The 15,597-nt window shown below is 46.5% G+C and overlaps 1 protein-coding gene across 1 annotated transcript in view; it reads left to right on the top strand.

Annotated features, from left to right (window-relative positions):
• The window catches only part of PTPRM (protein tyrosine phosphatase receptor type M), a 595,371-nt gene extending 580,100 nt beyond the window's left edge, over nucleotides 1–15,271 (top strand). Inside the window, exons 34-35 of the mRNA XM_047090212.1 lie at nucleotides 6,435–6,570; nucleotides 15,218–15,271. Of these exons, the coding sequence (XP_046946168.1) occupies nucleotides 6,435–6,570; nucleotides 15,218–15,271 (190 nt within the window). The remainder of the gene's footprint in view (nucleotides 1–6,434; nucleotides 6,571–15,217) is intronic.
• The last annotated feature ends 326 nt before the right edge of the window (nucleotides 15,272–15,597 follow it).

The following is a 15,597-nucleotide window of genomic DNA, read 5'->3' as shown; positions in this document are numbered from 1 at the left end:
GGGGTCCTACCAGCTCCTGAGAGTCCATTGGTAAGTTTAGGGAGTTTTCTGAGCTGGTAGTTAAACTGTTGGTAACTTGCAATCAACCCCAGTGGAAGTATCTAGGACACTGACGTCAGCAGATGTTACAGATCAGGCCCCCCCACACCCCGCCCCGATTCGGCAAAACTGGTGGTGGCAAACAGCAGGTGTATCAGCACACTAGCTGGTAATTCTATAGGAAATCATGCCAGAGGCTTCGAAGGAACTGTCTTTCAAAGGAATTGTCTTTGAAGAGAATTTTGTTTATGTCTTGGTTTTTGCCTGAGAATATAAATATATGTGTGTGTGTGTGTGTGTGTGTGTGTGTATACAGGGAAGATTTGGCTAGAGCCCGTATCTCCAAAGTGTGGTCTCTAGACCAGCAGTTCTAGGGGGTGCTCAAATGGGAAGACCTCTGCTACAGAGCATTGAATCCCATTTGTGACTGCACATTGAGGATCATTTGGGGAGATTTTTATAACACAAAAACAGGGACGTCTGGGTGGCTCAGTCGGTTAAGCATCCGACTCTGGCTTAGGTCATGATCTCAGGGTTCATGAATTCGAGCCCCGCATCGGTCTCTGTGCTGACAGCTCAGAGCCTGGAGCCTGCTTTGAATTCTGTGTGTCCCTCTCTCTCTGCCCCTTCCCCACTCATGCTCTGTCTCTCTGTCAAAAATAAATAAATGTAAAAAAAATTTTTAATCAATGAAAAACAAAAACAAGCAAAAAACCATGCCCAGGCCATACCCAAAGCAATCACATCAAAATCCCTAAGGATGGGCCCCAGACAGCTGTGTTTTTTCAGACTGCCAGATTATTTCAGTGTGTGGCCAAGGTTGAGAGCCACTGAAAAGAGACTGCCTTGCTTTTCAGAGCACCATCACCTGCATTTTCTCATTGGTGATGATATGTAGCTAATCAGCCAGCTGGGATTGGCTTAATGGAGCAGGCAATTAGAAAGTCATGGCAGTTAGGGAAGGTATTTAGAGAATTTGTGGAAACTTATAAGCTTATGTCTCTTTTCAGGGGCGTATCATTACAAGCCCACAGTGAGATCTCTCCCAAACGGAAGGGGAAATAAGGTTTAACTCTGGGAAGAGCAACCCTCGTTAAAATGACAAGCTTGCCTAAGGACCCCGGTTACTCTCCCCTCAAGGCCTGTATCTCATGCCGTGCCACTCCCCCCAGGGGCCCAGGAGGGTCCATGACACCCCAGAACTCTGCCCTGCTTCCCAGGAGTCAGAAAGTGGCAGAGTTTCATCCTACAGAAACTGATATGCCCTTGGAAAGAGTCTTATGAGCCTGTTCACACTTACCCTCGACCAGAGCCTCCAATCCTTTGTCCTGCCTGCTTACTTTTCCCTTCCTCTCCTGGGTCCAGCTCATTCAAAAACATCTCTACCAACAAAATGCCAAGGAGGATTGAGTCACAGCTGACATCCCCCAATCTATTTCTTCTAAATGCAGATAGAGCTTCTGATCAGAATATGATCAGAGGGTCACCAGTGTGAGTTGATACAGTCCCAGCAGGGAAAACTGACATTTTAGTTAGGGTTTGTATTATATCCATTAGGTTTTTGGAAAAACTCAAAACAGTCTGCAGACACCCATTTCTGTGTCTGGAGTCAGCCAGTATCTGGAACTAGGAGTATAATGCGTACATGGCACCCGCTTTGATTAGTAGCTTTCTAACAGGGGCCAGTGCTGTAACCCAAAGGGCTAAGTCACACCGGGGGAAGTTGAGGCACCAGGACAGGCCTGAGGGGAAGATACAAAGACCCCTTAAATCACTGCACCTCATAGACAGCCACCCACTATACTCTCCCTTGGCCCAGCTGTGACCCCAAAACTAAGCAATTGCATTGCCCTTCTCCATGATGTCTACAGCGGGCTGTTCCTTATAGTGCATGGCGGCAGGCATCCCATTGTTTCTGCCCTCTTGCCAGCCCAAAGAACCTTGATCTTTCCTTGGGAAACATTCTTCCCAGTCCTGAAGTCCCCTTGGTTCTCATGGGGCTGCCTCTGGCTCTCTTGGCATCAGGGTGGGCATGAGACCCATGCCTGGTAAGAATGTGTATTGTTTCGATTTATAAATCTAAATGAAGATTGTTTTAGTTGTGAGAAACAAAGTTCAGTTGAAGTCGTATCTTCCAACATAGTCTAGGAAAGAATGCTTTGAACCACAAAAGCTCTCTCTTCATTTCTGAGGTAAGAATGTTGTATTCAGCATAATGTAGTGCTTCCTAATGGCTGTGGGCAGAGCAGTCCCTGCCCGAAACAGACCTCCACATGCTACAAGTGGAATGGTTCCTTGAGCCACGCATATACTCACACTGAGCAAACGGTTGTTGTTTTTTCTTCATACGTCTTCCAGCTCATAAAGCCAGAAAAAATGGATAGAATTAAGATATCACCATTTTGTAACCCTTCATGAAAATACGGGTGTAGACAATGGTCATCAAGAACTATTGAAAGCATCAGGTGAAAAGCTGGTGGGGGAAAAGCAGTGTGGCTAACAGTGCGAAGACAGAAAGTAGGCTAATGGAGCAGAAGAGAAAATCCAGGAATGGAGCCACACCTCAGGGTCACCTGATTTACAACTAAGACCCCACAGTACTATGGGAGGTGGGGGGGAACAGCCTGCATACCTGGTCTCCCTCCTCATGCTTCATACAGAAATCATTTCCAGATGGATCATGGACCAACATGTGAAAAGGAAAGCAATGAAGCTTCCAGGAGAAAATCTTCATGACCATGAGGTAACCAAAGATGATGATACCCAAGACAGAACATAAGCCATAAAAGAGAATATTGAAAAATTGGACTTCATTAAAGTTAAGCACTTCGGTTCATCAAAAGACACCAAGGAGACTGAAAAAGCAAGACAGCATGGGCAAAGAGTTTTGTGATACATGCATCTGACAAAGGACTCGGAGCCAGAATGCCTAAGAACTGCAAGCAAAGAAGCAAAGATAGACCCAGTTGTTTGAGCAAAAGACTTGACAAGAGCTTCATTTTTTTAAACAAAGAATATGCACATAGCCAATAAACATAGAAAAGGTACTCAGCATCATTCATTTCCAGGATAATACATATTAAAACCAGGACCAGACGCCCCCTGCACACTCAGCAGAATGGGTGACATTTAAAAGACAAACAAGGGCGCCTGGGTGGCTCAGTCGGTTGAGCGTCCGACTTCAGCTCAGGTCATGATCTCACAGTTTGTGGGTTTGAGCCCCGCGTTGGGCTCTGTGCTGACAGCTCAGAGCCTGGAGCCTGCTTCCGATTTTGGGTCTCCCTCTCTCTCTCTGTCTCTGCCCTCTCCCCTGTTCATGCTGTCTCTCTCTCTCAAAAATAAACATTAAGATAAATTGAAAAAATAATAAAATAAAAAATAAAAGACAAACAAGTAAATGATCATACCAAGTGTTGGTGACGATGCAGAGCAAATGGAGCACCCCCTACACCGCTGGCAGGAAGGACAGATGGCATGGAGATTGGGATCTGTTTGACGGCAATACCAAATGCTAAAGATAAATACATTCTCTGAGCTCTTCCCCTCCCAAGTACACGACTACAGAAATGAGTCATTTATGCACCATGAGACATTTTTAGAGCAGATGGACTCATAATGTTGAAAATTAGCAACAGCCCAAATATTCCTCAGCTGTTAGGTGATTAAAATTATACAGTAGTAGATCCATTCAGTGGAATTGTTCTCAGCAATATAAAAGAAGAAGCCAGTGGTGCAACATGGATGATTCTCACAGAGATAGTATTAAGTGAAATAAGCCAGACTCAAAAGAGTGTATACTGTATATTCCCTTTATACAAAATTTGAAAACAGACAGAAGACATTTATAATGCCAGGAGTGAGAACAGAGATCATCTTTTGGGAATTGATGGTATTGATGACGAGGGAGTCTGAAGGAGGTCTGGGGGGGAGGGGGGGGGCGCTGATCCCGGTCTGTGTCTTGATCTGAGTGGTGGTTACATGGAACATGAATTTGGAAATTAACTAAGATATGTACCACCATGTGTGGTACATATCATTAACTACTGTTAATTGTAGGTCTGTTATACTTAATTTAAAAAAAAAACTGATTTTGAACTTAATGTACCAAACTGACATTCTAACACAATGATCCATCTTAAAATCACAAAACAAAGAACAACGTGATATCTTGTGCCTGCTTCCTTAAAAAGTATGCTTATAAGGTATCCTGTCTTAAAAAAAATTAATTCTTAGGAAGCTGTGGACCTAACTGCTAATTTATAGAATATAAGGATTAGAAAGAAACATGTTAAATGATTCACAGAGATGCAATGAATGAGAACAACTGAGAATATGGGGCTCTCTATAGGAAAGATGACCCATTTCCTCCACAGAAAAAAAGAGCAAAAAGGGACCTATAGATTAAAATGAACTCTCAAGCTATATCAACCAATTACTTTGCTTGGATGTGTATTTGAAGAAATCAACTGGAAGAAAATTTGTGAAACAATCTGGGAAATTGGAACAATAATTAGAAATTCAATTATCTATTGACACAGTAATATTATCTTAGGTGTAATAATGATACTGTGTTTATTTTTCTTTCAATCCATTAGCTCCTTGGAGAAGTGGTTGATCTCAGAGCTGGTGCAGGGAAGATGTAAGATGAGTTTGGAACACCTTGTGGTCCCAGAGAGTAAGAAAGTACTCAAAAAATAACGGAGGCCTGATGGAGCTCCTAATGGCCAAAACCAGAACAATTTCAACAAAAATAAATATTGATACTATTGGATTTTAGCTCATTGAACAAAATTAACATGTGTAAGTCTAAAGTGACGTAAATAGGGGCACCTGGGTGGCTCAGTCAGTTAAGCATCCGACTTTGGCTCAGGTCATGATCTTACAGTTCATGAGTTCAAGCCCGGTGTTGGGCTCTGTGCTGACAGCTCAGTGCCTAGAGCCTGCTTCAGATTCTGTGTCTCCCTCTCTCTGCCTTCCTCCACTTGCTTTCTCTCTCTCTCTCTCTCTCTCTCTCTTTCTCTCTCTCTCTCTCAAAAGTAAATAAACATTAAAAAAAATTAAGGAAAAAATAAAGTGACATAGATAAAAAAGATAAAAGATATAAGCAAATAAATTAGTCAAATAGTGGAGAAGAGACAGCACTCTCTCACAGTAGAATATTGAAGGAGACAGGGAAGTAGAAAATCAAAACCACAATGATCGTTGTTGCAGACAGGATCCACCAATGGATCCTCAACCAGTGGGTGAAACTTTGAGGAGAACTGAGGTATTTGCAGAATCCCAAAGTATCTCCCAAGATATTAACTACTAAGAGAAAGATAACGACTACATAGGAAAACATTTCTCAGGCACCGTCTTAAAAAGTGATGAAGGTCAACATCACCAGCAAAATAAGCCATTCAGCATCCTGAATCCCTGGAAGGATGAACAGCCCCTCTGTGGTTCTCTGGCCAAAATGCATAACTTCATTCCCAATCATGAGAAGGGGACATAGTTCTACATTTCCACATTCTACAATTTGTATTTTGTAATGACTTCTCAAATTGTAGCTGGGCACCATGGCCACTTTCTACATCTACATTCTAATTTTTTTTTTATTCTACAAAAAAACTGACCAGTACTCTTCAAAAGTGTCGAGGTCAAGAAAAAAAAAGGAATGATTGAGAACCTGATGGACAGGTAGCAGAGACTAAGGAGCCAGGACAAGTCAATGCAAGGTGGGGTCTGGGATTGGACCCTGGACTAGAAAAAGGTCATTGGTGACATTTGACTAAGGCCTATAGTTGAGGTAATAGTATTGCACCAGTGGTAACTTCCTGGTTCTGATCCCATACTATGATTTTGTAAGATGTTCGCATCAGGGGAGGTGGGTATGCCAGGGACCCCTCCGTGCTGTTTTTACGATGATTCTGCACATTTAAAATTAGTTCAAAATGAAAAGTTTCATTCAGAAAGAGCTCCTGTGTTTTAGAGATTAATAATGAAATAATAGTGGACTTCTGTAAGGCCAAGTCCATCTTTGAACACTCATCACCAACTTTCCTGGCAGATAGCAGATAAGGTGTTTGTTCGCTGGAAATTTCCTGCAGTGGGCCCTTTCAGTAAAAACTGGTAAGTTTTTATGAGATTGTATAACTGAGATCTGAGGTGAAGCTAGGAGAGCAGAATGTGCCAGTTTCTCATCACCTCCAGTGAGGTGACCCATGGGCCCAGTGCTAAGACTCATTAACTCCATTTGCTTTAATTAAAATAATTGGCCCTGGTGGAGTGATCGCCTGGCCTCTGAGGCTTTCACCACTGCCTGCTCTCCAGGGTTCAGGAGGCAGGTGAGGATGCAGCGTGAGAGCAAATGCTCTCAGACCTTCTCTTAGACCATCTGATTTCTCTTCCGGCAGGAACGGGGGAGGCCGCAGCGGGACGTTCTGCGCCATCAGCATTGTCTGTGAGATGCTCCGGCACCAGAGGACGGTCGACGTCTTCCACGCCGTGAAGACGCTGAGGAACAACAAGCCCAACATGGTGGACCTCCTGGTAGGACCCTTCCTCTGTCCCGCAGAATGGGGTATTTTCCTGGTTGGCTAGCGCAAGACAGCTCTCCCCCTCCGAGTTTGCGCTGACACTGATTCACGGGGCGGGGAGGATGCTCGTTTTCAGAAACATAATGTGATCTCTGGGCTGGCGAGGGCTTTTCTCCCCTCTTCCTCTCTCCCTGGGCTTTTCACGGGAAGGCTTCATCTCCACACACTGGAAATGGGGAAGTCGTTGAAACTCACAAGCGAACATCCTTATTAGTTCCCGTTCCTGGCAGTGCCTTCCACGTGCCTAAGCACTTCGTCTTCATGGAGAAGAATCCTACTACACGAAATGCCAGATTTTCAAATTATATATTTTATAAATAGCTTCATCACCTAACATTGGTCAAAGCTGTGAATTTCAGTTTGGCACCCAGAATGTTGCAGTTAATTTTGGTGGCCATATCTGAGAAGAGGATTAAGGAGCTGAGAAACAAAGGACTATGTGCAGCTATTTTCTTAGAGTATTTCAGGAAATCTCTTTCTTGTGTGCAGCTATTGAAATGCCAACCACCGAGACTGGAGAACAGTAGAATAACGTCAAGGAAGAAGCTTTTAGATTAGTCATTTGTACCTCTGTCAGTGGAAGGAGGAGCTGAACGAAACAGTAGGACTGATCCCAGAGTTGGAGAGTGGCCTGGGGTGCAGAGAGGGAAGAAGGGATGGCTGGTGCCGCCATGCCTGGGAAGCCCGCGTTTCCCGGCCCACAATACTGCAGCAGTGGGCTTCAACTTTAAAATATAATAAAGGCACCGAAGAGCTAGTCGAGATTCAAGGTAAAGGTGAAGAAGTAGGGGCACCTGGGTGGCCCAGTCGGTTAAGCGTCCGACTTTGGCTCAGGTCATGATCCCGCAGTTTGTGGGTTCGAGCCCCGCGTTGGGTTCTGTGCTGACAGCTCAGAGCCTGGAGCCTGCTTCAGATTCTGGGTCTCCCTGTCTCACTGCTCCTCCCCTGCTCACACTCTGTCTCACTCTATATCAAAAAACGAACACTAAAAACTAGATAGATCGGTAGCGTTGAGGAAGTAGCCATGGTTCCTGGTCATCACAGCAGTGCCCCAGGCTGGGTAATGATAGCGACTGATGCTGACTGACTCCTAGGACACGTCCGACTCCCACAGGTCACTCTGCAGAGGCATCTGCTTCCTGCAGGTACGTGTGTCCTGCTTGATGGGCTGTTCCGCGTCCAAGAAGCACTTGTTGCCTGAGGAATTTGGTAGAGGGGCGCCTGTTTGGCCAAGTGCAGACTCCCAAACCATCAGCAGTTAGCACCTTGGCTTCTGTGGAGAAAGGACTGCGTCCCACAAACTGCTGCCCTCTCCTCTCCTCCTGGAGACCCATGAACACCCAAATTCGAATCTCAGCTCTGCTACTAATTCAAGTCAAGGGACCTCAGACAAATTAACTTGGCAATTTAGGTCCCCTCGGGCAGGTCACTTAACTTCCCTGAGCCCAAGTTATGGAAACCAGGGATAAGGTTGGCTTATGGAGGTGATCCTGTGAGCCAACATATATGAAAGTGTTTTTGGAAAACTGCAAAAACTGCAAAGGTGAGACAGTGGTTCTCAAGAGTGCAGGTGTCCACAGGGCATCCCGCAGCCAGCAGGCATGTATTAGCATTGGGAGAGGAGGGGAGGGGGCAGTGAGCAGCTGGCATTCACATGGTGCTTAATATGTGCCAGACCCCATGCTCGGTGCCTTATACGGAGGCACAGATTTCATGTGGATGGGCTGACAGACTGGCTGGCCTGTCCCCTTGCAGGCTTCACTAGAAACAGCCCCTCCCAGAGGCAGAGAACTATCTCACTCCCTGGCACCACCCATGGGAATTTTAAAGAGTTGTACCACCATGGAATTCTCAATCTTCCGGGCTGGGGGCCACTGAGATAGGGCAGTTGGGCAGTCAGAGGAGGCCTGAGTTTGGGATGGATAAGAAGGTTGGCAGAAAATGGAAGCCAACGCCTAAATTAAAATAGTGCCACCTCATTGGCACTTAACCGCCCAGACTGAGGGACAGACTTGTAGCTTCTAGACTTTTGTTGGAACTTGGGCAAAGCTGACCTTGATGAAAAAAATATATATCATTTCCCTCTCACTACAGCCTGAATTAAGCAGGTCATTAGTAATAGACCCTTCCAGGCCTTTCCGCTAATGGCCCTGGCTGCAGCTTTCATCACTCACGAATTTTTATGTGCAGAAACAATGTGGCTTTTTCCAAATCAGTGGTGCAGACTAAACGATGGAGGTGATTCTCTGTGAACTGAATGGACATCTAGGTGGTTGGACCAGCAGGGAGCCCTCTCTTCTATAATAATTTAGGTGTCTCTGTGATGATGTGTTACTCTAATAGAGAAAATAGGATCTTCAGATGCCCAAACTTCTGAGGGTCAGTCACAGTTTGAGGATAAGGTCAGTGGCTGAGAAATATAAGGAGAGTTTTCAATTTCCTGGAAGAATGTCTGATAAATTTGTCACAGTGACTGTTAGCAAAAAAATAGATACTGTCTGGTGACCGGAGAAAAAAATGTCACCGTGCTCTTTTCAGTAGGCTTGAAGTTTCCTGAATTAAAGGACTCCTGTCACTTGTTTGTTTTTGCTTATAAGTACAATTTCTATTAGTTTGTTACTCATATGTGTATGTTGGCTAATTAATTCAGGTCGGAGAGATTAAACCCAATATAATTTCATTGGGCATAAAAGACCATCTGAGACCTGAGTTTCTCCTAAACACATAATGTTATACCAGCAGCTGAAAATCCCAAGAGTACTGAGTCTTCCTGGCTGCCTTTTCTTAGAATGATGAAGTGGGTTCCAAAACTCCTGGGGTGCACTTCTGTCCTGGCTGGGGAGGCAGAGGGGATAGGGTTGCGGAGGGCCCTGGTCTGGGCCCCACTGGATGTGCTCAGTTGGTGAGGTGGGGGGATGGGGGAAAGGGCTTCCTCCTACCTTCTACTTGCCTAGTTAGATTCAGATGGAATCCCCAACCCCTGAGCTCCTTTGAAATTTCAGGAAAATTCAGGCTGCTTCAACAAACATCTCCTCTCTCACCTGTGTCCTCACTCAGCTTTGGAAGTTTCCAGGGCTCTGTTTTAACAGAGAAACAGCCTTTAGGGAACAGATCTTTCCTAAAGAAACATATTCTCCCCTGGGAGGTGGTGGGAACTTTGGCCAATGTGATGAGATCTGACATACATATGCATTGTAGAATGGTTACCAAGATCAACGTAATTAACACATCCATCGCTCCACTAAGGTAACATACTTGACTTGTGTGTGTCTTTAGTGAGAATCCTTAACATCTATTCTCAGCAACTTCCAAATATACAATACCGTATCATTAAGTATAGTCATGGTGCTACACACTAGATTCTCAGAACTTATAACTGAAAATTTGTACCCCTGGCCAACATCACCTCATTCCCCCACCCCCAGCTCCTGGCAGTCACCATTCTGTTTCTATGAATTGACTTTTTTTTTTTAATTTTTATTTTTTAATTGACATCTAAGTTAGCATATAGTGCAACAATGATTTCAGGAGTAGATTCCTTAATGCCCCTTACCCATTTAGCCCATTCCCCCCTCCCCTAACCCCCTCCAGTAACCCTCTGTTTGTTCTCCATATTTAAGAGTCTCTTATGATTTTGTTCCCCTCCCTGTTTTTACATTATTTTTGCTTCCTTTCCCTTATGTCCATCTGTTTTGTATCTTAAAACCCTCATATGAGTGAAATTTGACTTTCTTTAATGAGAGCTTTAAAGAATTCTGAGCCCTGGGCCCACCCCAGAGACCATGATTCAGTTGATCTGGGGTCTGGCTGTGGCAGCAGGATGTTAAAAGCGTCCCAGGTAACTTTAATGTGTAGTAAGGTTAAGAAACTTAGTGCCCAGTCTAGGATGGCTCTCAGCCAGGACTGCACACTGGAATCGCCTGAGGTGCTGTCACAAATGCCAAGGCCCAGGCCATGCCCCAGACCAATTATGGCAGATGGAGCCCAAGGCGAGTGAGCTCGATGGGCTGCAGGGGAGACCAGGGCTCAGCAGGGTGAACAGGCCATCCCTTTCCTCATGCCGGCTGCTGGGCAGCTCCAAACCTACCTCCAGCCCTCCGGCCCTCCTGCTCAGACCCAGTCCTCTGCTAGCATCTCCCAACATCCGTAATTTAGAGCTGGCTACCAGACTCAGCCCCACCTGCCCCTTCTGTGTGCTAAAATAATATTCGGTATAAGGCACTCCCTGCAAGATGGCATGCGGTTAGGGCCTGCAGCTCTCCCTCTCATGCAGAGGACACAGTGAGTCTAATAACTTCTGCATATACACTGCCTCCAGAGGTCTACCTGTGAACTGTGAAACATACAGGCTATTTGAAGGGGTGGGGGGAGGATGTGTGGGGAGTGGGGGAGAGGGGTATGTGTATAGGTATATGTGTGTGTGTGGGGGGGTGTCGCAGGTACAGGTGTGTGGGTGGCTATGTATCTGTGGGTGTATGTATATGTGAGTGCGTGTGCATGTATAGGGGTGTGTGTGCATGTAGGGGGTGTAGGCGTGGATGTATGCACATGTGTAGAGGTGTGTGGGGTGTGTGCATGTGCATATGCATGTGTAGGGTGGATGTGTGTGGATGTGTAAGGGGGTGTATATATGGGTGGGTAGATATATTTATGTATATGTGGGTGTGTGTGCATGTGTGGAGGTGTGGGTGTGCATGTGTAGGGGTGGATGTGGGGGGTGTGGAGGTGTGGATCTGTATGCATGTGTAGGGGTGTGAGGGGGTAGATGTTTGTGCATATGTAAGAGGATGATGGTATATACATGTGGGTATATGTATATGTGGGGGGGTGTGCGTGTGCATGTGGGGGGGCGTGGGGGTGTGTGTAGGTGTAGGTGTATATGCATGTATAGGGGTGTGGGGGTGGGTATATGTCAGTATATGTGTCTGTGGGTGTGGCTGGGGGTGTCAGTGTCAGAGTGGAGGATGTAGGCCCCAGATGGGGAGTCAGAGAGGCACAAGGCCCATCTCTGGAGACACTGGGAGGCATTCCACTTTCCCTGGCCCAGCCACACAGCCCCTGGAGAAGCAGCCACTCTGCCTGAGTCCTCCCATGGCAAGTCTTCCTGCAGTCTCAAGAAAGTAATCTCCGTGTCCCCACCCCTGCCGTAGACTCTGACCTCCTTGAGTCAGGGGCTGGCTGCCCCCTCAGTACCAGCAGAACTCCTGGAGGGGCCCAGGACAGAGCTGAGTGACAGCATGTTTCTTCCCTGCACCTGGACGCTCCCCCCTCCTGAGCTCCCCTCGCTGCTCTTAGAACCTGGGGAGGCCATGGCTACCCACTCATGAGTCTCAACAGCAAACCAGGCACAAACCACCATGCGTGGGAAGAACGTTCTTTGAGGGAAGAACGTTCTCCCTACATTTTTAAAGGCATAAATGAGAGGAATGACCCATTCTGCCTGTTGTCAGACACACCCCTGTCTCCTCAAGGGGTCTCCTTGGCTGGGAACCTCCCGGAAACATTGAAGCAGACGGCTCCACCCATGACTGTTGGCACCCTGGGGACCAACTGACCCTCCAAGCGGGAACATGGGTAAAAGGGTTTTTGCAGACCGTAGGACCTATTAGCACGGGACCCAGATGAAACGGTGAAATTTGTTTTAGGTTCAAAAAGCAAGTGTATCAGAGGGGGAAGGGTTACCCCAGGTGAGCCTGCGTGCAGACTGCTCTCTGAATCTTCTCAGGCAGGCAGCGTGGGGCACTGGAGGTTCCCGGAGGGACCACAGGGCCCCTAGTTCCTCAGACACAACACAGGGCAGCAAGCCCTGACGCGGCTACAGCTCGAGCCCTTCAGGGAGCCCCCCCGCCCAAAGCCACTTGGCAGGCCTCATGGTCTCATGACGCCCTCAGTGAATGAGCAGAGCGGGGACATGGGGGGCTTTTAAAACATAACCTCACTCTTAGGTGCTCCTTTAGATTTCACTTTCTCCCTCTGCATGAGAACAGGACGGTAGGTCTGCAACAAAAGTGGGGTCAAGGGCTTTGGAAGGGAATAGCTGGCCGCCCAGGTTACGGTCCTGCACGAGGATAACCCCTGCTCCTGTCACTTCCTCATGCCCAAAGCCAGTTAATGTCACTCAAATCAGGAGAACTTGGGACCAAGGCAGAAATGTTCTTTTTTTTCCCCCCTGAGGCACAGGGGTAGCTCGTGCGGCTTAATTATACCGTTCAGAAGCAAGTGAGCTGAGAGAAGAAACGGCAGAAGACAGGCCTGTACCTGGCGATCAAGGGTAATCAGTTTCCAACACAGGAGGATTTCAGGCATTTCCTGAGGTGTTTGGGGGAGGGCATGCAACAATTTATGGTCTTTCTTCTCAGCCCCCCTTATTTTTCTGATTCAGAAACCAGTCATCACAGAATCTCTTGGGATTGACAGTGTGCTTAGGAGGGACAAGATAGATGATAGCAAATTCATTTTGAAAATTATAGTCATGCCTAGGACAGGGCTTCCAACAAAGCAGCCCCTTAGTGATGAAGCCCAAAACCCGAAAGGTAAGGCCGGGAGCTACCTTACCCTCTAAATGCATGTTTGTATGTTAAAAGGATGGTTTCTAGTGGGCACTAAAATTGCACAACCAGGTTTATGCAAAACCATGTTTATGCAATAAGTAATTGGATCTCTCAGATTTCCATGAAAAACATGGTCTCTGTGAAGGAGACAGGAGAACAGGACTGAGCACTCATGTCGGCTCAGTGATCTGACCACCTGGCCTTTTAGAGTTTTGAAACGCGAATGATTTCTTTCAACTCTTTTGAAAATTAAAGTGTCAGATCCTGGAATATGAATCAGCTTTGGTGCAGCCATATTTCCAGCTCTCTTGGGCATCTACCTAGGAGTGGAACCGCCGGGTCAGAGGGGAACTCTTCTGTTGAACCTTTTGATGACCTACTGGATGGTTTTCCAAAGGGGCTGCACCACCTCACATTCCCACCAGCATGCCAGTGTCTCCATCCTCACCGATGCTTGTTCTTGTCCGTCTCTTTTAATCGTAGCCATCCGGGTGGGTGTTACTGCGATTGACGTATTAAGCTTGGGGCACCATCAGTATATTGACATGGTCTGTTTGCTTCCTGTCTTCCCCTTCAGACTGTAAACTCCTGAAGGACGGAAGCTACATCTTAAAATCCCTAGTCTCTAGCCTTCGGGGTGCACTGTGCTGCTAAAGCCCATATTGTGTCGTCATTTACACATACAGCCAACATTTGACACCCCCAGCTGTGTGTCAGGTTCTGTGCTAAGGACTCGTGTGTTACACACAAGGGGACAAAGTATGGCTCTGGTCTTCAGATAGGTTGGACGAGTGGGACCTTTAGAGAACAAAATGCAGGTGAAGACAAAGCTTCCATGACTAATTAATTAGACATATATCCAAAAAATGGAGACTTAGTTTGAATTAATTTGGCAAACCCAAAAATAAGAGATCCATTTCTTTGGTTGCGGCCGTTGTGTCAGGCAGTGAGACAGTGGTGTGCCCTCTTACAACTTGTGAAAGTGAATCTCCTTACTGAGGTGGGAAGAGAGCCTTCTAGTTGCTGAGCCTCTCTGTCCCAGACACTGCACTGCTGCGGGATGGCAGGTGGAAGCGTGCTCAACCCCTGTGTCCCTCTGCTTGGCTCAGAGGCCACACCCGGGTGAGTGTCCATCATACAACCACAGGTGCAGAATGCCGCATCCTCCGCCTGAGACCCTCCCTGGGCCAGGACCTCACGCGGGCCTTCCTCAGGCCAAGGTCCATGATGTGAGAAAGCTGTGCTCCAGAAAAAGGACTTCACTGCCTGATTAACAACTGCTATGTGGTTCCCAGAGGCTATCAAACACTTGCCCCCTGGGTCTTTCCTTATCCTGTTCTTCTACCTGGTATGCCTGTTTTAACCCCCCATTGGGTATTTGCAGTTAGTTACCTGCTACCTCTTGGAAGATCTCCCCTGGGAAGTTCTGCTCCCTCCTCCACTGCACCCATGCTGGGGTACCATTCACAGGCCCTGCTCAGCTCCATGCCATGTGTTGTCCTTGGGTACCAGTCTCAACCTCTTCATTGGACCATAGACTTCTCAAAGTCAGGGACCAGGTCAAGGTGCTTGGGACTTAAGAGGTGCTTGATAAATTCTCTATGAAAGACATCCTGCTGACTGAAAGTTGAAGGTATAGTTGGGCCAGGAGTGAAGACACATTTATTTGTTGAGACCCCTGGTATGAGCAAATCACAAAGATGTTTCTTCTCCCAGACCTCATTTGTTTTTCCTTCTACCTCTTGATTTTCCCATACTTTGTAAACGTTTATATGGGGACAAACCTGTATGTGTGTTCCAGTTGCCTAGAACTTTCCAGGAATTCTAGTGAACGTAGATGTCAAAATACCTTGCATCAGGGCTTGTGCAGAACATCCCCAGACAATGGATATGTTTGCAGCTCACAGCCGTGACTTTCTGATTCATGTCTGATTCAAATCCTTCCCAGTTTGCTTTCTTTCCATTAAAACCCTAATCTGGTAGAATTGCTTTAATGGACCCAGCATTTGGGAATCGCGGAGCTGACATCTTCTCACTTCTGCTTTCCAGGATCAGTACAAGTTCTGCTACGAGGTGGCCCTGGAATACTTGAATTCTGGCTGACGGCATAAACAGTTCTGCAAACCAACCCTTTCATCCCACAAAGCCAAGACGTTCCATGGTATTTGTGTAGATGAGATGAAGACTTCTCACTATGCTTATTTTGCTTTGCATAATTGGCTCTTTTTAAGAGCCCAAGAAAGCGTTTATAAAACTGCTTTGCACTGCCCAATTCCCAGCAATGCTGCTGCCTGACAGAAACACACACACACAGCAGAGTCGTCAAATACTGTCTTAGGCATCGGCTTGTTAGAGCAGCGTAGACATCTGGTAAATCGAAGAGCACAATTATATTCTTATGAAGGAAATTTGTACCTTTGGGGTATTAT

This window comes from Lynx rufus, unplaced genomic scaffold, assembly GCF_022079265.1.
Source record: "Lynx rufus isolate CCGP_SWC_20201006 ecotype Redwood Valley unplaced genomic scaffold, mLynRuf1.p SCAF_29, whole genome shotgun sequence".
Lineage (NCBI taxonomy): Eukaryota > Metazoa > Chordata > Mammalia > Carnivora > Felidae > Lynx > Lynx rufus.
Note: the sequence above shows the minus strand (reverse complement) of the source record. Positions and strands in the feature narration are given on the sequence as shown.